General features: G+C 45.5%; 1 protein-coding gene across 1 annotated transcript in view; it reads right to left on the reverse strand.

The window, feature by feature from the left end:
• PCNX2 (pecanex 2) overlaps positions 1-19,935 on the reverse strand; it is a 201,457-nt gene that overhangs the window by 97,359 nt on the left and 84,163 nt on the right. The window contains exons 18-19 of the mRNA XM_037060255.1: positions 11,048-11,140; positions 10,143-10,293 (exon numbers count right to left, since the gene is read on the reverse strand). Coding sequence (XP_036916150.1) covers positions 10,143-10,293; positions 11,048-11,140 — 244 coding nt within the window. The remainder of the gene's footprint in view (positions 1-10,142; positions 10,294-11,047; positions 11,141-19,935) is intronic.

A 19,935-nucleotide genomic window follows, 5' to 3' on the forward strand; every position in this document is an offset into this window, starting at 1 on the left:
AGCAGGGAGGAGAAGGATGCAGAAAGGGAGTGAAAATCAGTATCTGGGAGTGACAGGAGAGAGCAAAGCCTCCAAATCACCCACTCCACACTTCTGATTTCAGGTTCTGCTAATCTGCACACTGAAAGAAAATGAATTTCAATTTAATTCTTATATCTCTCCAGAATCTCCCCACCAAGTTCCGTAATTTAGTTCAGTGAAATGTGATGATGTCTAGATCACAGAACACATTTTACGGACAAACCGAACTTGTACTGAATGTTTCCCTCTGGGAGTTGAGGGAAACAAATGGAAAAGATGAGCAGAAAGGTGAGTCCAAAACTCCGCATTCCAAAAGGCTTAAACTTAATTCTTTTTATGGGGCGACCATAAAAAGCTAATGGAAAGGAATGCTTACAAATGCAATAACATAATAAATATGTTTCTTAAGTCCCCAAACTATCTCGATATTCATACGAAGTCAAGTTAAAGAAAATCTTTGAGACCGTATTTTATAACTGCCTTTCTGTAGTGTCCTAAATATGCAGAGAGACCACAAAAAGACGTTGCTTTAGCATTACTATGTCTCTTTCCCCTGGAATATTAGGCCCTTGAGGAAAATAATGCAGACTAACTATGCCATTTTGCAAGCTCCTATACTACTTAAGATTGTACATGTTGAATTTTCTCAAAGGCGTTTTGGGTTGAGTTTTCTTTAGCTTGCGTTATTAAACTGAGTTAAAACTTCACCCAAAATCCTCAAGATGTTTTTATCTTTAGGAAGATAATTTTCTTGAATTCAAATCCTGAATTACAATGGAAGCCACAAGGACACGAGGCTTCTTGCTTTGCAGGGGCCAGATGCACTCGAAGCATTTCCACGTGGGTGCAGCTCAGCCCCCCACCCTCCCACCCGAGGTGGCTACGACAGAGACCCTGTAGAACGAAATGGCCATCCCACTGGGAGCCCAAATCAAGGGAAAGTAATCATCCTTAAATAGGAAGCAAATCACATCACTCCGTCACTCAAAGCCCTAGAATCCTGTTCATGATAAACCCAGGGTCCTCTGGGCCTTTCCGTTCCCGTTAACCAATGTTAGGGGTGCCAATGGTTTCTTCTTAGGCCTGGGATCCACTCCTTCCACTTTGGGGGCTAACCCCCTCTTCACTTTCAGGCCTAAAATTAAATGTCACCTCCTCAAAGCAGCCATTCTCTCTCTCTCAAATCCAAACGAGGGCCCCTTCGTACTCCTTCCGAGCCCCCTGCACCTTTCCTGTAAGAACCAGGGCCGTCTTTCTGCAGCCCATTCAGCATTTAGCACCGCACCCCCTCCTTGGGTGCCACTCAGTACCTTCAGGTGACATCACTGATTGACTGATTAATAACCTAATCAACTAAGCAGACCCCCAGGAGAACAAAGTCTGGGGAGAAGCTGAGGCTTCTGTGGGGGATGCAGCCTGCCTTGCAGGGGTCTGGACTGATTCCCGGCTGACGACCCTCCCTTTCTCCAAAGGCTCCCCCTGCACCCCTGCAAGGCCACGGCAGCCTGGCCCCCAGTGGCTGCCCAGCCTTCTGCACAGTCCCTCACATGGGATGGCTGTTCTACGAGTATCTGTGAACAAAGTGATGAACATGATCAGGTTCACCATCACAACGAACCTCTCAGAGAGAAAGACAAAGTGATGAGGAGCAACATTTGGGAATCAGAAAATTAATGTGCCCCTTTTTGAAGGAATAAAACATTTCAGTTGTTTCCTCAGTGGCTTTTGATTGGGGGTCATGTTTAGACAACTCTTCCTCTCCAACCAGGATCATGTAACTTCACCAATATTTTCTTGCAGCGCTCCTCTTGTTCCTTAATTTTTTCCACCTTAAATTTTTTTTAGAGATTTTATTTATTTATTTTTAGACAAGGGGAAAGGGAAGGAGAGAGGGAGAGAAACATCAGTGTGTGGTTGCCTCTCATGCGCCCCCTACTGGGGACCTGACCTGGCTGCAACCCAGGCCCTAGACTGGGATTCAAACCAGCGACCCTTGGGTCTACAGGCCAAACCAGCGACCCTTTGGTCCACAGGTCGGTGCTCAATCCACTGAGCCACATCAGCCAGGGTATAAAAAAATTTTTTTAAATCTTAAACCCACCTGGAATTTCATGTAATATGAAGTCTAACTCAGTTTTATAAAATGTTTAGCCCATATTCCCAAAACCACCCCAGTGACTTTGCCATTAACTTGGTGGGAATGAAAATGCATCCTTGACACCTCTCTCCTCAAAGGGGTGGAGAAGCTCTGGGGAAAATCTGGGCAGTGATGGGCTTTCTCCTCCCAGAAACAGCAGCAGAGCCGTTTTTACAATGCTCACCGGAAGAGGGTTAGGACAGCCTCCCACAGCCTCTCCCTATGGGCGCGTGAAGGGAGAAACTCCCTGGTGGAACGAGCGTCTGGCCAAGAGCAAGGGTCAGGCTGCTGTCATTCTCTCTGCCCTCCCCACACCTGGCCCAGCAGCCAGGCCGCAGCAGGTGCCCAGTGACCGCCAGACTCGGCAGACCAGGATTCTTCTCAAGTAAGTAGTGACTTGTATGCTACTTAAACTACAGGATTATTTTAAAGCACCATTTCTATTTTCCCGCCTAGCACCCCTATCTATTACCCTATCACAAGGTGCCATGAGGGTTAGGCTACTTCAGATAAAACCTCAACAGCTGCTGCTCAGAGAATCTGAGTCGGGACTCATCACAGTGGCCCCACTGGCCCTGCTGGGCACGCGGGCCCACAGGCCGTCCGATGCAGGCTGCCCGCACATTCACGGGCTGCATTTCAGGACTTCCTGATTGTCGGGGTTAGTTTTTCCTACTTCTCCAGTTACTGACCATTACCTTTATTTCCACATTCTCTGGGATTCATCAGCAGCTAAAAGAACCCCAGTGGACACCTGGGTGAATGCCTATGACCTGGAGAGCTGGAACTAGAGTTGGCGGATGACTACAGAGCTGTCTCCAAGCCCTTCCCCTAGCTTTGTCCCCAAGCTTGTCCCCTCCCACTGCTCCAGCCTGCTCTGCCTCACCCCTCTCTGCTGCAGGTAACTGGATTCCACTTTTCTTTCTTCCTGCTGCCATGAGAGCTGGCTGTACTGCCGGTCCCACCACCCCTCCAGCCAGTGGGGGCTCCCACAGGAAAATGAGTTTCCTGGTGGAGCACACGGACTCCAGACCAGCCAGAGAGGGAGGTGCAGGAGGAGTGGGGCTGGGCAGGCAGGAGAGAAAGGAGAGGAAGAGAGTGTGCCCGAAATTAAGAGCCGACGGCACAGTTAATAAGGCCAGCTTCCAACCGGCAGGCTGTTTCTGGCATACCAGCTCTAAGCTCTTCCTTGACATTTGGAATACACGTTCCTATAGAAGCATCGCAGCAAATGAGACCATGCAACCCACTAGCTCTGGTTCAGTTCATGCTTCAAACTATTTTAGTTGCTTTGAATTAAAGAGGCTTTAGAGGGGTTTCTAGGTCTCTAACCGCCCGCTGCAGCGAGCATCTCTTCACAGGGGAGAAAAGGGCGTACACAATATGTTCACCCCAGGACTGTATTATCTCCTCGGCACAGACACACAGACACATGGACAACAGCTCCCAAAGACCCTGGGACAACCTTTATGTTCTGAAATCAGACAATCATCTGGCGCTATATACATTTCAAAAGATTTTTACGTGTATAATCCAGCTGAGTTAATCACCACAGAAGTTCTGTGAACTAGATCATGCAGGCAGTGTTATCACCCACTGATTAAAAATTTTACAACAGCAGCACGTGGACATCCAGATCATAACAGGCCACCAACTACCTAGCACAACAGGTGAGACGGGCATGAAGGAAGGTGCGAAATGATCCACTGTCTTAACCTGGGGAAGAGGAGGAGGGGTGTGCACTTACTGAGCGAGTTCTGCCTGCCGAGGACTATGCCGAACGCTCAGCATTTAATACCTTGATTAATTTCACCACCCAGCAAGCCTTTGTTGTAGAAACTCCAATTACAGATGACAAAACTGAATCGCAATGGTTAAGCACAACCAACATGATAGAGCCAGGGTCTGAACCCACCAAGATTATTCCAAAGCCTGTTTTCGGGGCCATGATGATTTAATTCCCTTCTAACCTTCCCAAAAGGCCTGGACCCATACGAAGTACCAGAAGTCAGAAAGACACCTGACTTTTCAACAGCAGCAGTGGAAGCTGGGAGACAATGGGCCCTTGCCTTAGAATTCTGGGAGGAGCGCTTCTTACATCCACTCAGGCTTCAAATTACAGACCATCCATTAAGTGCAAAAAGAATTAACTGCTTTGGCATAGCCAAAGTCTCAAGAGTTTCCTTCTCTGCCTGTTTTTCTGGAATGGCTGGAGGATGAGTCTCCTTCAAAATTAGGAAGTAACAAGGAATGAATAGAACAGATAGATTCCTGGAGAGAGCCGGGGGGTGGAGCTGAGAGATTACCTGCCAGGCTTCCTGGTTGGCAACTGCACTGAGAGGTGTCTTTCATAGCTTTTAGGAGAGCAAGCAAGTGCAAAATCAGAAATAACAGGCAAGGAAATGTAATCATGCTATACTATGGCATTAGAAATGAACACAATTAGACTCACCAGTCAAAAAAAGCTGAGTACGTTCAACAAAAACTAAAACTATCCTGGGAGCAGGAGGAAAGTGTTAACGTATAAAGAAAGCTATGAGACTCACACCTTGTTTTTCATGACAGGACGTCAGTAGAAAGGTGAATCTGAAATATGGAGAAATAGCAGAATAGGCATATTATTTGCAAGAATTATGGTAAATACCAGAAGAAGCATCTAAAGGGAAGAAAGTAATTTTCTCGGGAGAGGAGGAATCAGAGATGGGAAGAAGCTGACGGGGCTGATGCTTTTCATTACCACTTGCTCTGTGTTATTTTTAACACCGTGTTACTCTGATATGAATGAGAAATACATTAGAAGAAGCAGTATCTCTCAAAACCCATGTCTCTCGCACACAGACACCAGTCTGTCTGCAAACTGACAGGCAAGGTCTGCTAAGACGCACAGTAAATCTCACTTAAGAATTATAAATTCATGACTCATCTGTGAATTCGTTTTCTAAGCAAATTTTTAAAATTACAGTTTAAAAGATTTTCAATTGACATAGTTATGTCTATAATCTTTTATCTACTTATTCTAATACAAAATTTAATTCAAAAATAGCAGCTTTAGCTTTCTCAGCAACCACATGTTCACAGAGGAATGAGCTTGTCTGTATGCACTGTGCATGGTATACTCTACCAGCCTCTTCCTCCGGTGGATTTACAAAACACTAGTCATTCATTGCACACTCAACCAATATTATGGAACACCTACAACGCACCAGACATTAATTCAACACTAAATTACACGATTCCGTATATTTTGTCTTACATGCATATGCAACCAGTTGGAAAAGCTTAACCATTGAACGTGCAATTAACTGGGGCTCCTCACTGAAGCTGTGAGCCTCCTGCTTCTTGGTGTCTCCTTCAAGGCTGAACACAGTGCTGGCCCCGAGTCACTGCATGGAGTGGGTGTGGCTCCTCTGCTCTGGCACAGTCACCCATTTGCTTATGAGGTAAGACAATCTCCGCTGGCAGAAAAGACATCTGAGTGACTCCGTCTCACTGGTGCACAGGCTTGGCTTGGTGTAGAAACTCAATAATTATTTTTCTGTGATTAGCACAGTCATACNATTTTGTCTTACATGCATATGCAACCAGTTGGAAAAGCTTAACCATTGAACGTGCAATTAACTGGGGCTCCTCACTGAAGCGGTGAGCCTCCTGCTTCTTGGTGTCTCCTTCAAGGCTGAACACAGTGCTGGCCCCGCGTCACTGCATGGAGTGGGTGTGGCTCCTCTGCTCTGGCACAGTCACCCATTTGCTTATGAGGTAAGACAATCTCCGCTGGCAGAAAAGACATCTGAGTGACTCCGTCTCACTGGTGCACAGGCTTGGCTTGGTGTAGAAACTCAATAATTATTTTTCTGTGATTAGCACAGTCATACACATTTTCTGAGTGAATACATAGGTAGACAAGTGGAAGCCAACAATGCACTTATTCTTTATCTCATTCTCTTTTCACCCCAATGAGTCCCAATTTTATGGTAAGAGGGTGGTCATCAAATCAGATCACTTGTATTTTTTTTTTTAATTCTTAAGAGCCCAGAGTGATGATATTTCAGAAACTGCTCTTTGCAGGACTAAGTGGAAACATGACTCAACCCCATTATTGCTTTTCAAAATGACATTACTCCAGATAACTCGAGACAGGATCGCATACTCAGAACCTATACAAACTTCTTAATTCATGCCAGCCCAATACATTTAATTTAAAAAACAAACCAGCAATCCCACTTCTGACTATTTGTCTGAAGAAAATAAAAATGCTTAATTTGAAAAGAAAAAAAGACATAATTCCTTTAGAAAGTTCTTGGCTAAAACAAGTTACTCCTGTTAGAATAGACGAAGTCATCTGTCTCGAACCATCACACTCAGGATGATAGATCTGTTTCATCTTCTAAAATTCCAGTGCTCCTTGCGCATACAGTCTCGAAAGTTCCACATTTGACTAATAAGGTGTCATTTGCAGAGCTGTCTACTCAATATTTTCAGCATGAGTCACTAAGATCGATGGGAAACAGAGCCAAAAAAAAGACCCACTTCATGCATGCACATTTAATGCAACTAACTCAGTCACGCTCACATTACCACGGCGCTTCATTTGACTCCTGAACTGGAATGTAAGTGATAGAATTTTATTCTTTTAGCTCCGATGTTGTTGAAGCACAGAGTTGGCGGCCAGGATGGGGTAAGGTTTGTAAATCAGTGTCAGTAAAAAACTGAATTGGCTGTACTGAAGTGTCTGCTGTTGGCCCCATTTCAGGATCGTTTTCAGTGAGTGACGTTAGGCCTGGGACCAGGGGGTTCCAGGGACAGCCACAGACGTACCAGCCCTGCTCTGCCCCACCTCCTCTCAGTCACATCCTCTGTGGCTCCATGAGAGACGAGAGGGGGCGCAGTCTTCACAGTAAGAGTCACGTGAGCGGTCTCTGCGTCCTGTGCATGACTGTTGCGAGCAGGAGAAACGGAGAGTGAAGTGCCCAGCGTCAGGAGGCCGGTACACCCAGGACATGGAAAACACCAAAATGGGTGACAGGGCTTCAGTAAGCTCATGCCAACATATTTTAAATATTTGGGTTTTCCTTCCAAACACGTGATTTGACAACGCAATGTGCTTTTCATTTTGTGCCTCATTTGCCCACATTTGGCTAGACTTCAGGCAGCTTATAAACAGCGAGTGTGGGCAAGTGAAATAAACATCCGGAGCTTCTGCCTGAGCCTGTGCTGATGTGCGCACCGCCCACCAGTGCCTCCGGACCGAGGCCCCCGAGACAAGGCAACCTGATCACACTTACCCTACGAGGTCTTGGACCGCTGCTGGAAAGCCAGTGAAGCTTTAAAACGGCTAAATGGTTCTGGTTGAAACTGGGCGTGGTTAGGTCCAGGGGAGAAAACAATCACACACAAAAAAATCCCAAGATTTAAACTGCCGGCTCTCCTCTGCCAGTGCTGAATTCCAGCACTGACGGGCACTGTGCGGGGGCCCAAGCCCCAGCTGTCTGATCCGCCTCCCCTCAGGCTGAGAGAAGGTTCTCTCTCCTCCCCCAGGCAGGGAGAGACAGAGACGATGTACAGGAGACGTGCAGTTTCTGCAGTCAAACCCCTATCAACCACTCACCAATGATGCCAAAATAATAAGCCCCCCACTACGCTACCAGAGTCACCAAAAGTCGGTCTTTCTCAAGGTTTGGAAAACGACAGGGAAATGTGACCTTAATTTAACACTGCGGAAGCTCTGAAGAGTTCATCTGCTCGTCACTCCCCTCTGCCCATCCACAGGGGGGCGCCATTCCCACGGCCCTTTCTGTTGTGGACCACTTAGCCTGGTTTCAGGAATTGTCACTACCTCCCATGGCCAAGGATGAGCAAGTGACCTCTGGAATGCAAGCCACGGGAGACAAAAGCTTGTCTCTGGTAGTGAATGCTGCCTCAGTTTCCTCCCTCTGTCCAGGACATCATGGAAGGACTCAGCGGGCTGCAACAAAGAGCAAGCGATAGACCCTTGCCCTCCTGGCTATGTGACACAGCCCGAGTCCCCATGTTCTCTGGGAAAAGTGCTTCCTGGCTCTAATCCACTTAAGCCTGAAAACCTGATGGGGAGGGGTGCAGCTCCTTGCCTTGCCAGAGTGGATCCCAGGGGAAAAAATCTGGCATAAGAAAGAATTCCTTAAAATCCTGTGAGACCTGCTCTGCTAAGAGTGCTTTCATTCTTATGTTAAGGGTCTGAGCAGGAAACCCCAAAGTTTCTGCAAATCCCCTTCCTGACAGACTCTGACTCAGACTAAGCCCTCAGATTTCTTTGAAATGTTATCTCCTGTTTGATCCTTGCTGCCCTGTATTCCTGTGTATTACAACCCAGTAAAAGGCTATGGAGGAAGGGGCTCCAGGCCTTTTTCCTCTGAGAAACTGGCCACCTCTCCTCCCCAAGCGGATCATGTCTTGGTAGTGTTTACTTGCAACCGTGGTGGACGGGGGGACTTTTGGGAAAAGTCGTCCCCACACTTTCTCTGCAAGGGGGGCTGTAAAATGGACTGACCACTGGAAATTGTTCCTACTGGAGCACAGCTTCCTTCGCTGCTCGTAATACTGAGAGTAAATGTGTGCATTTAAGTGGCACCGGACATTGCACAGAGCATTCAGAACACACATTATGCAGCATGACCCTTATTAGATCTTTCCCGTCCCAGGGAGAAGAGCGAGGCTGAGCCACCCCCCTGCACCCGCTAAACCCCAAGCTGGCCGCAGACCTGTCACACCACACTCCTCCACTAACCACGCCAGTTTCCCGCTTGGCTGTTTCCACGAAGGCAGCTCCTCATGTCCTCCCAGAGATGTTCCCTGAAGAAACGCTCTGAATTTTTTATGGCATCGTGATTCTTTTGTTTCTCTGTATTTGTGTTAACCCCACCCCTCTTCCTATGGCCACACTAGGCTACTGAGGCTACTGATGACCAGCGTGGCTGGGTCCAGGGCGCTCCTGGGGCTCAGCAGACCCTGGTGCCCCTCATGGCCCCTTGCGTCTGGGCATGGGGACAACCAGATACTCCACTCAACAACAGAGGAGTTACAGTTGGCCAGACAAGCGATGTTCAAGCCGAGTTGCACAGAATTTTTAACCTGCAGTACTTGACTATTTGGTCAGGGGCACTGACTTCTTTTCCCTTAAGTCTGTCAAATAAAAAAATGTCAACAGTACAGCAATAGACATCCGGTGTGAATGAATCAAATTTATACATAAATTTTTTCAGATTGGCAAAAAAAGATATTTTTGGTGTGCTGCACAATCTCAGTAATAGTTTCTGTGTGCCATGGGGTGGAGAAGGTTGAAAGTCACTGGGCTTCGAGGTTCTGTGCAGAACTAGCAGCATCAGCTAGTTGCACACTACAGCTATAAATTGTCACCCATGACTGGGAGGTGTCCGAAACACAGACACACCAATCTTTCTGCTGTCTGTCCATCCTGGAGCCAGGGGGCACCGAGCAGAGCAATTCCTGAGAGAGAAGCTCTGACATCAGGTCCTCGATCGGCCAGAGGCAGCCTTGGAACCGCTAAGTCAGGCAGGTCTAGGTCTAGGTGAGCAAAGCCAGTTAAAGTTCAAGGTTTCGGGGTCCCGAAGGTTAAAAGTCAGTCTCTGCCACATCCCCACCGTTTTGTGGAGGATGGGAGGACCGTCAAGTAATGCCCTGCTCCCAGTCACCTTACCTGGAATAGCATAGCTTTCAGTTCCAAGTGATATAAATTTTTCCTCAATGCTAACAACCAATTACCATTTTCATAAAACATGACTCTAACAGACTCTTGTTCTAGGCACGATCAGAGTACTCCAAGGAACACACATATCCATTTTGAGTGTGGTAAAACATACATTATGTAATATCTACCCCTGTAACCAAGTTCAAGTGCACAGGTCTGTGGCGTTAAGCACATTCACATTCTAATGCCCGGCTCCAAGTACACCCAGCAACACCACTCCGTGGTGTTCAAGAGGATACTAACCGTGCACTTCCCGTTGCTGATGCTCCCGGTTTTTAAGGACGGGGTGTGAAATCCACATCCACGGGTGGTGCTTGCGGAGCTGAGGGAGCAGGTAGTGGGTGACAAACCCCACAGCGCCAGCCACGATGAAGAGCACCACGCTGAGAAATGGCTGCGAGAACGGAAGGCACGTCTCATCATTCAGTGCGGGACGGGGCAGGGCCACCCAGGAATGACACAGGACATGAGGGCCTGGCCCCGTTTCCCTCTTAAAGGACAGGTACAAACTCAGTTCTTGTTTCAGCCTTTGGACATCTCCTGAGACCCGTCCCTGTGCTGAGAAGTCCCGAGAACCACCAGCTTGGGGTGGCGAACTGGCCAGGGCAAGTCCAGAGGCTGGGGGAATTCTGCCCACCGGGATACTTTGTTTTTAAAGAAAGGGTGAAGAATAACAAAATTAGACTTTCCCACATTGAAAGAATCCATAAATATATAACATTTTTATATAGAGACAGCAACTGTCCATAAGAACCTTAAGCCAGAAATCCCACGAAGATTTCTCCATTTTTATTTTTCTAAGTATGATTATGTTTCAGTGATCTTTTTGGCTCTGTGACCTCCGTGTCAATCATGCTGTGGTAATCTCTCCCTTCTCTGCTGTGGCCTCAGCTGGTCCTATTACCAGGGCCGTCCCCACGGGGGAGTGCACAAGACAGGCTGTGGCACCAGAAGTTGGAACAGAGAAAGAGCGAAACTCCTGGGCCAGACCTGCGAGTGGACCCAACTTCACCAGACACACTCCTCCCAGCCCCTGAGCAAACCTCCTCAAACCTCCCAGCCGGCCCTCTGTCCCCTCTCTCCGGCTCCGCCAGCCCCTGCACCCCCAGAGCCCCACAGTGGGAATAGGGCTGGCGAATGGCACTTACCCTCAAGGACAGGAACACGGTGCTGGCACTCACTGCAAAGGACAGAACGGCAGCCACCGCGCACACGAGGAGATCCGACTTTAAGACATCCTTCTGTGAAGAGAAAACCAGCCGTCAACGTTTATGCTTTGCTCTGCAACTCAGTGTCACCAGGCAAATCAAGGCACAGGATACGGACCCTGGACAAACTGCCCTGTGCTCAGCCCATCACTCACTGGATATACTCCCGGTGGCACACACTGGGTGGACCCTTCACCACCTCTGACTAGGGGAATATCAGGGAGACTAAGGCAGAGGAGGGGGAGGAGGCCATGCAAGGCTAGTCTGCATCTGCCACCCGGGGAGAGAACAGAGGTTTCCTGCACGCATAAGAGGCGTAAGGTTCTTCTGTATAATCAGTCAGGTACAAGACGCCCAGGTCTGATAAAGAAAGGCCAAGTTCGAGTAATCTGCACTTGGCCTTAGTGCAGCTTGTATTTGAACATGCAAACAGCCTGGGCATGCCAAATAGAAATTTCTTATACATGTAATTATTTCTTTGGACCAGAGCAGATTTTACATTTTACAACGCCTGATTCCAAGGCTTATTCCCAAGCTACAGTAAGCGGGTACGGATGGAATTAGCACAAAATAGACATCTAAAACACAGGACAGAGGGCCCAGACATCGGTCATCACATACATGGTCAGCTGACTTTAAATGCAAGCACCAATGGGAAAGGATATCTTCCCCTAAATGAGGGGAAGGGGAATTTATTCAACAAGTGTGGGAACAACCGGATCGTCATCTACAAAAACCAAAACAACCACAAAAAACATCTGGACGCCTCGCATCACATACAAAAATTAACGTGCATCATAACCCTAATGTGAACTATCGAATGTCTCAGAGAAAACACGAGGGGAAATCTTACTGATCTTGGTTTGCCAAAGCCTTCTTACACAGGACACTGAGAGTTAGAACTATGAAAAAAAAAAGTCATCACTGGACTTCGGGAAGATTTAGAACATCTACTGTTCAGAAGACAGTTATAGGATGAAAAGGCAAGCCGAAGATTTGAAAAAAAGTTTGCAAAACATCTATCCAGGCCCTGGCCAGTAGCTCAGCTGGTTAGAGGACCATTCCGATACACCAAGGTTGAGGGTTTGATCCCTAGTCAGGGTACAAATGAGAATCAACCAATGAATGCGTAAATAAGTGGAAAACAAATCAATATTTCTCTCTCTCTCTCTCTAAAAAAAATCAATAAAAAATATCTAGCCAACAAAAGTTTCCAACAGACTCTTTACCAAGAAAGATGTACTTGTAAATCAAATAGTAATTACTAAACTTTGCATTCTTGGTGCTAATGAATGAAACCATAGACCTGTCAATATTGGTGACAGTAACAAAGACAGTGGTTCCCTCTTTCCTTACAGCCACCATGAAGTAGGTATTATCTGCTCCAGAAATCTTATTCTTGATAATACTATTTTTTTCAGAAGAATCTTGAAAGACACCTGAACCTCAGAGAGTGCTGCTGTGTCCATGGCAATGGCCTTTAACACTGTAAAAGGGTAGCAATTTTGATCAGTTTTCTTGTTAAATAGTTTTTGCTCACTTATACATTCTATAGCTCTGGTTCTGAAAGACACAGACGACTTTGAAAAAGAAGAACAAACTTGAGGGACACACGACATCAGATATCAAGGCTTATTACAAGGCTACAATAATGGAATGCTGGCCCCCAATTGAGATGCTGGCCCCCAAGAGACACTGAGAACAACAGAACAGAACAAAGGGGGTGTGTGTTGGCACGTGTTTGGTTGGGGGCGGGTCTTCCTTTTGCTATACAGAAGAATAATTCGTTACTTTCCTCTTCCTTCACATGTTTGAAGCCTAAAACAGTCTATGACTCTGTCGGGTTACTTATTTAAAGAAGAGTTTTAGAATATGTGTTTCATTTTAACAAATGCCTTAAAAGGAAATGGTACAATCTTAGACTTTAGAAACTACGAGTACAAAAGATCTAAGCAAACTGCAAATTGGGAAGGTCTCTGCAATTTTCATTAGTAAATTTCCCATTGTTGGGTGACATCGTAACACTGCAGCGCTCTGGGACACGGGGCAGGGGAAGGTCGTTTGTGATCATTACATTCTGATACTAACAGTATTTGCATGTTTGTGTTTGTTGGGCCCATATTTTTGCCTGTGAACACGCTGAGCCACAGGTTCTAGCTGTAATCAAGAAGTATATGGTTTTCAGGCCCTGGCTGGTGTAGCTCAGTGGATTGAGCGCGGGCCTGCAAACTAGAGGATCGCGGTTCGATTCCCAGTCAGGGCACATGCCTGGGTTGTAGTCCAGTTCCCTGCAGGCCAACTCCCAGCAGGGGACGCACAAAAGGCAACCATACATTGATGTTTCTCTCCCTCTCTCCTTCCCCTCTAAAGATAAATAAATAAATAAAATCTTTAAAAAAAATTAAAAATAATTAAAAATAAAAAATTAAAAAAAAAGAGAAGTATATGGTTTTCATGTGTATTTTATAAATGCCTATTCTCAGTGTGCATATAATTTCTACCTTTTCAACAGAACTTTGTAAGCATTTTAGGTATTATGTATGTTATTGCACAGACTTACTAATGCTCACTTAGTGGCTAAATAACTTGCCATCTTGCTGTGCCATCCACATATTCACGCACATACACAAGTGGTGTCGTGGTGGGCCCTCGAAACATCAATCGGAACGAACTGCGGCTGTGCAAACCACTCAAGCCCCGTGACAGGCTGCCTTCCCCGTTTACCACGGTGGATTATGCTGGGTTATTGTCTTTCTGCACCTAAATCTTTTTTCACAGTTTGAATTAATTCCCTAGAAAAACTGACAAACAGATTTACTACGTCATATGTTATGAATATTTTACAACCCTTGATAAGTTACGCTTCTCCAAATGATTGTAATAATTTACACAAACACAACATCTAAGAGGTTTCACCATGTCACAATTGGCAAGATCATTAATTCATCCTGTGCTGAGGGAACCAAAAATATGCCCTCTGATTTTACTCTGCGTTTCTTTAAAAACAAAATGTGTAGATGTGTGTCGTATGTTTATATGCTAAATATTTGGTTCCTAAATGAAATCTAGAAAATAATATCATTTGCTTATAATTTTTAAAATTAAATTACACAATGATAAGAGATATTTAGTGTCTAATTCATAAATATTTTAATTAGTTATTCAAATTTTATTGTCTGTTTTACATACAGAAGTAAAACTTTTGTATACTCAAATCTAACTGCATGTGTGTGTTTTTATTTAATAGATTGGAAAGTCTGGAAAATCCTTCGCTCTCTAGAACCTGAATAAATATTTGATTTCATTTATACTTTTTTGAAAAGTGCATGAAGTACATAGGCACAATTTAAAGATTATAAAGCAAATGCCCTGGTAACCACAACTGCTTCAAGAAACCCAGCATCCTCAAAAAGACCCTGGTAAGTGGTTCCCCAGCCGCAAACCCTCCTTTTCCCTCCTGGGGGGATTCTTATCAACTACCCTAGCTGCGGTGAAGATCACTTTCTTGCTTTAATTAAATGATTTTGCTACTCATGTGTTTTATAAGCGTAATTACAAGCACTTTGGTCTGGTTTGCCTGTTTTCACCCCATCCTAGGCAGATGGCACCATCCTGCACGCACGTGCTGTGTCCTGCTTCCACAGCTCACGGTACGTGGTCAAGGTTCGCCCGCCAACGACGTGGCTGTGGGGTGGGAGGTCTTCTCCTTTACTCGGTAGCCCACGTGCTACGTGGGTGGAGTTTCCAGGGGCTTCAGCTCAGGGTTCTCACAGAGACATCCTCGTGAGCAGCCTTCTGAGTGTTGGCATACACTGGAACACAGGCCCAAGGTCTGCCCAGGGTAGGTATCCAGAGCTGCTGGCTGCAGTGCGTAGGATGCTGGAATTTCAGAACACCAAACTGCTTCCAAAATAATACATTAACTCACACTACCGCCAACAGTGCGTGAGAGCTCTCCTGCTCCAAACTTTTGTCACCACTTAGTATTGTGAGAACTTTTCATTTTTTGTCAGTCTGGTAGGTGTGAAATGATAACTCAGTGTGGTTTGCGATGGAGTTTAGTTTGGATATACAGCAGCCCTCCCCCCCAAAGGGTGCACTCCAGGTCCCCCAGTGGATGCCTGAAACCTGGAACAGTACTGAACCCTGTCTGTATACGTTTTTTCCTACACACACTTATTCACGTAGTACATAATTACTCACTTAAAAAAAGCACTTCGCGGCTTCTCGGCGATACATGCAAATTGCCAGCACCACTGCTCTCACTTGGGGCCCAAAATGAAGTAACATACAGGGACCTGAACACAGCACTGTACCCCACGCCAATCAGTCTAACAACTGAGTGGGCCAATGGGTGACAGAGTGGACAGGGCACAGACCACGTGGAGACGCTGGGGGAAGGGGCGACTCCCAACCTGGGCTGGAAGCAATGGGTTGGTGAGAGAACTCATCACACCACGCAGAATGGCACAAGTTTTCAGATTTATAAACTGTCTATTTCTGGAGTTCTCTACTTACTATTTTCAGACCTCATTTGATCATGGGTTACTGCAACCACAGAGAGCAAAACCAAAGATAAGAGGAGACTACAGTGCTTTCATGCTTTGGCCATTTCTATCTCCTCTCTTGTGGAAAGCATGCACAAGTCTTTTGCCTATTTTGAACAGGCTGAGATATCAGCCTGTCTTACCGATCATTTAGAATTTTGCACTCGACAGTGGTGCTTTGTGAAGTACACATTTCAGTACTCGTTGCCCATTCTGTGCCTTGCTTTTTGTCTCTTTTTTGGTATTATTTGATAAAACAGAGGTCATAAACTTTTTAAATTTTGTTTATTTACTTTTAGAGAGGAGAAGGAAGGGACTAAGAGGGAGAGTAACATGGATGTGTGGTTGCCTCTCACACGCTCCCTACTGGGGACCTGGCCCTCAACCCAGGCGTGTGCCCTGACTGGGAATCAAACCGCAACCCTTTGGTTTGCAGGCCGGCACTCAATCCATGGAACCACACCAGCCAAGGCCAAAGGTCATAATTCTAATGAACTTGAATTTTTGTGCCATTTTTAACAATGCTTTCCTAGGCTGGTATCATAAAGCAAATGCCTTTTATTAGGATGACGAGTGCTTTTAGGCTTTGTTACCACATGGTCAGGTTTCGATCCATCTGCACGGGATGTGGAAGAACGGTGTGACGGAAGAGTCCTCTCTGTTCTGTTACTGCAGAGAACCCCTTTTCAATCGTTCCGTTGTCCCGCGCACAGGGCTGGAGCCATGTGTTCCTTTGACAGGAATAGAAACCTTTCCAGTGACATCCCCACAGGCTTACTTCACCTACCATTGTCTGGAGTTGATGAACAGCTCTATTCGTCTCCCGGACATGGACGAACACTTTCAGCTCCTGGAGTCTATTTCTCTTTCCATTCAAGCATGTGTGTTATTGTAGTCCCATATTTTAATTCTAAACTCTTATTGTGGTTTTATACAGTTTATGCTTGTTTATATTTACTAACATATCTGCCGCTTTCTTTTCTCTTTCTTCTTTCCCGCCAACCAGACCTTCCATCTGTGGTCGCCTGCTATTGAAGAACATTCTTCATAATTGTATTGAGTGAGGGTCTCTCAGCTTTTGTTTGTCTACAGTATTTTTACTGTGTCCTCATTCTTGAAAGGTATTCTTACTGGACACAGATTCTAGCTCGGCAGTTCCTTTTATTCACAGAACAGTAAGTATATGAAACAACTGTCTTCTGGCTTCTACAATCCCGTTCAATATGTTCTGTGCGTGTTGTTCAACTGCTTTGGGATGGGCTTCAACCTGGGCGTCCTTCAGTCTCCCTCAGGCTTGACCTGTACGGATTGTTTATTCTTCCATAAACCTGCTTGTTATTCCCCAGGACTTTAAAATCAGTGTTTTTCATCAATTCTGGCAAGTTCTCAGAAAGTATCTCATGAAATATTGATTCCGCTCCAGTGTCTTTTTTTTTCTGGAATCCTTATTATATGTATGTTAGATCTCTTACTCTATCCCTCACATTTCTTCATCTTGTTCATATTTCTTATTTTTGTCTGTCTGTGGGTGGTGAAACCTGATACTTTCTACTGTCTTTATCTTTCAGTTCAGTAATTCTCTCTTCAGAGGTGTCTAATTTCCCATGTGTGTGTTGTGTGTGTGTTTTTAACTACAATTGCTTCTTTTGGGGGTTCTTGTTTGTTTAAAGGGTCTATTTGGCTCTCTTTCAAAGATGCTGGGTCATCTTAAACACTTCCTACTGTCTAGGAATTTTAAGCAGTCTTTATTCTTTACACCTAGTGTGGGTGGTTGTAACATGTGTGTCTGGTAGCTCCTGCATCTGAAGTATTTGCAGATCTGTTTCTGCTGGTTCCTTCTTTCCTTGTCAGTTTTACATTTTCTTTGTAAGCTGCTCATTCCCCTTATATAATCAGCGTTGGCAATCAGGCCTTGAAGGCCTAGGAGGAAGGAGTCTGCTGTGGAAAATCCGTGTTTGTTTCTGCTGTGAGGTGTCCCCAGCTGGAGGCCACTTCAAACTGTGTTCGTAGACTGAGGTGTTTCGTACCACCTGGGTGACCCAATTTGGACTGTCAATCCATGCACCACTACTACATTTCGAGGATTACTTTGCTGTTCTGATGCTCAGCACTGGGGCAGGTTTGCTTGCATGCCTCTAATGCCGAGGAGGGCGGAGCTCATTTCTTCCGGCTGACCTTCCCACTGAGGGCGGGCCCTCTAGTGCCCCAGCTTGAAGAGCGGACCCTCTAACGCTGGACCGGGTACCTGGCAGCACAGGCTTCAGTGTCTCCTCCGGAGAGCTGAGGACCGAGGTTCACGGTCCCCTAGGCCACATGCTCTCGAGACAGGAGAAGCACCCCGCTCTGCTTCTTCCATGCATCCCTGATCACTGCAGTTTTAACCTGATAACTTCCAATTACTTTGTTAATTTTGTTACATTAAAGGATTCTTTTGTATTTGATTCCGAATTTTTGGTTTCAATCCGCACGCAGTTTGGTTGCGATGGTTTGGGCTGCCCTCACATCAGGGACGGAAGGCTCGCCTGACCCGTGTCGCCCTGGCGCGCTCTCACACGCTGGCGTCCGGTGGGGGCTTAGTGCACAGACTCCCTTCTCCCTCCCTCCGCCGCACAGACCCCTCAACACCATATACTGAGTAATCAGCTCCTGGTGTGGCATGTAATTTTTACATAATAAATTCACATAAATAATTTGTCTCCTGTCTGTGTTTCACTGATTCACTAATCCCATTCTCTAATCTTTATGAATCTCATTTTTTTGATTATTCAGTCTTTACAATATACTATTAAATCTCAGAGTGCTAAGGTCCTCTTTCTTATTTTTCTTTCTTAGATTTTTTTAATCTATTAATTGCTATTCTTTTAAATGAACCTTAGAATCATTTCTCCGAGTTATAAACAAAATGTCTTTGTAACTGCTTTGAATTATGTTAAGCCTACAAATTTATTAGAAAGAAATGGCACTTAATAAATCTCAGCTTTCCTACCCCCAAATCAGGTCATGTCTATTTATCAGACCTTATTCATAACTTCATTTGCATTTTAATAGGCTGCTGTGGTTTTCTTTATTTCTGACACTTGTTAAAATCACTCTTATCATCAATTCATGTATTTTGTTGCTATTGTCAGTTGAATTATGTTTTCATTACATTTTCTAAGGGTTTTTTTTATATGTTAGAATTTTCTGGCTTTTCTAAATTTTCTTGTCTCCGAAGGTATTTATGAATCCTCTTATTAATCATGGTTGATTCTAATAAATTTTTCTGTGTGTTCCATTTGAATACAATAATGCAATCTACACTTGTTTCTCTTTCAAGACTTACACTAGCCAGAACACCTAAAACAACATTCAGTACTATGAATATTTTCCCAATTTTGATAGTCAGTCCATGCGTATTTAATACACGTACCAGCTCTTTGCATGTGAAACATTTTAAGCCCACGTCGCATGTGAGGTAGCACCCAGGCTCTAACCCTAGAAGGAAGCTTCAAGCCCTGGGCCAGCACTACGCGGCCGGGAGACTCAGACAGGGCCGGGGGTGAGGGGCACAGAATAAAAAACATGATACAAGCAGTGGTTTAAAAGCAGCTGTTTGAACCGTACAGGTAAAATTGGGTAGCTTTGTTTGTTTGTTTCCAGGAACTGAGAAAAGTAGAGACGATGAAAGTAACCAATCGGAATGTGAGGAAGTGCCGAACCCGATGCCGCGGAGGAGCCAGCCTGCAGATACGGTGCCTGGGGGAGGCTGGCCTGGCAAACCGCAGCGGGAGGTCCGGACTTTTATTAACCACTGAAGTCTGGGGACAAGCTTTGTGCACATCCCTTACGTTGCTCGTATGGAAATCGGTAAGCTGTATAGGTAGTTCCGTTTCTAGGTCAACGTCCCTTAAAGCACAGTCCTTGGGTCACCTGAATGGAGTCACCTGGGTGACAGAAAATGTGCAGGGCCCGTGAGTCAGAACAGGGGGGAGGGATGGAAAACTGACCTAAGGAGGCTGGCTCTCTGGGGGCTTCTCATACAAACTGAAATTGGAGGGGAGAGAAAGGGGGAGCGGGAGGGAGAGCAAGAGACAGAAGCTGGGCCAGAGAAAGACACAAAGAAACAAAATCACAGACAAGGAGAGAAATTTTATACTTACGCTATGACACAAAAGCATTATGCACGGAAGTGTAAACGCTGAATCTGATAGTCCCATTAAAATATTCTAATTAGACCAGAAGGCTTTTCAGAGAAGTGAACACACATCACACGAAGCCTCCTGCGAGGACGTGCTCTCGCTC

The sequence above is a fragment of the Sturnira hondurensis genome, unplaced genomic scaffold (genome assembly GCF_014824575.4).
Source record: "Sturnira hondurensis isolate 20B ecotype Veracruz unplaced genomic scaffold, ASM1482457v3 Scaffold0011512, whole genome shotgun sequence".
Lineage (NCBI taxonomy): Eukaryota > Metazoa > Chordata > Mammalia > Chiroptera > Phyllostomidae > Sturnira > Sturnira hondurensis.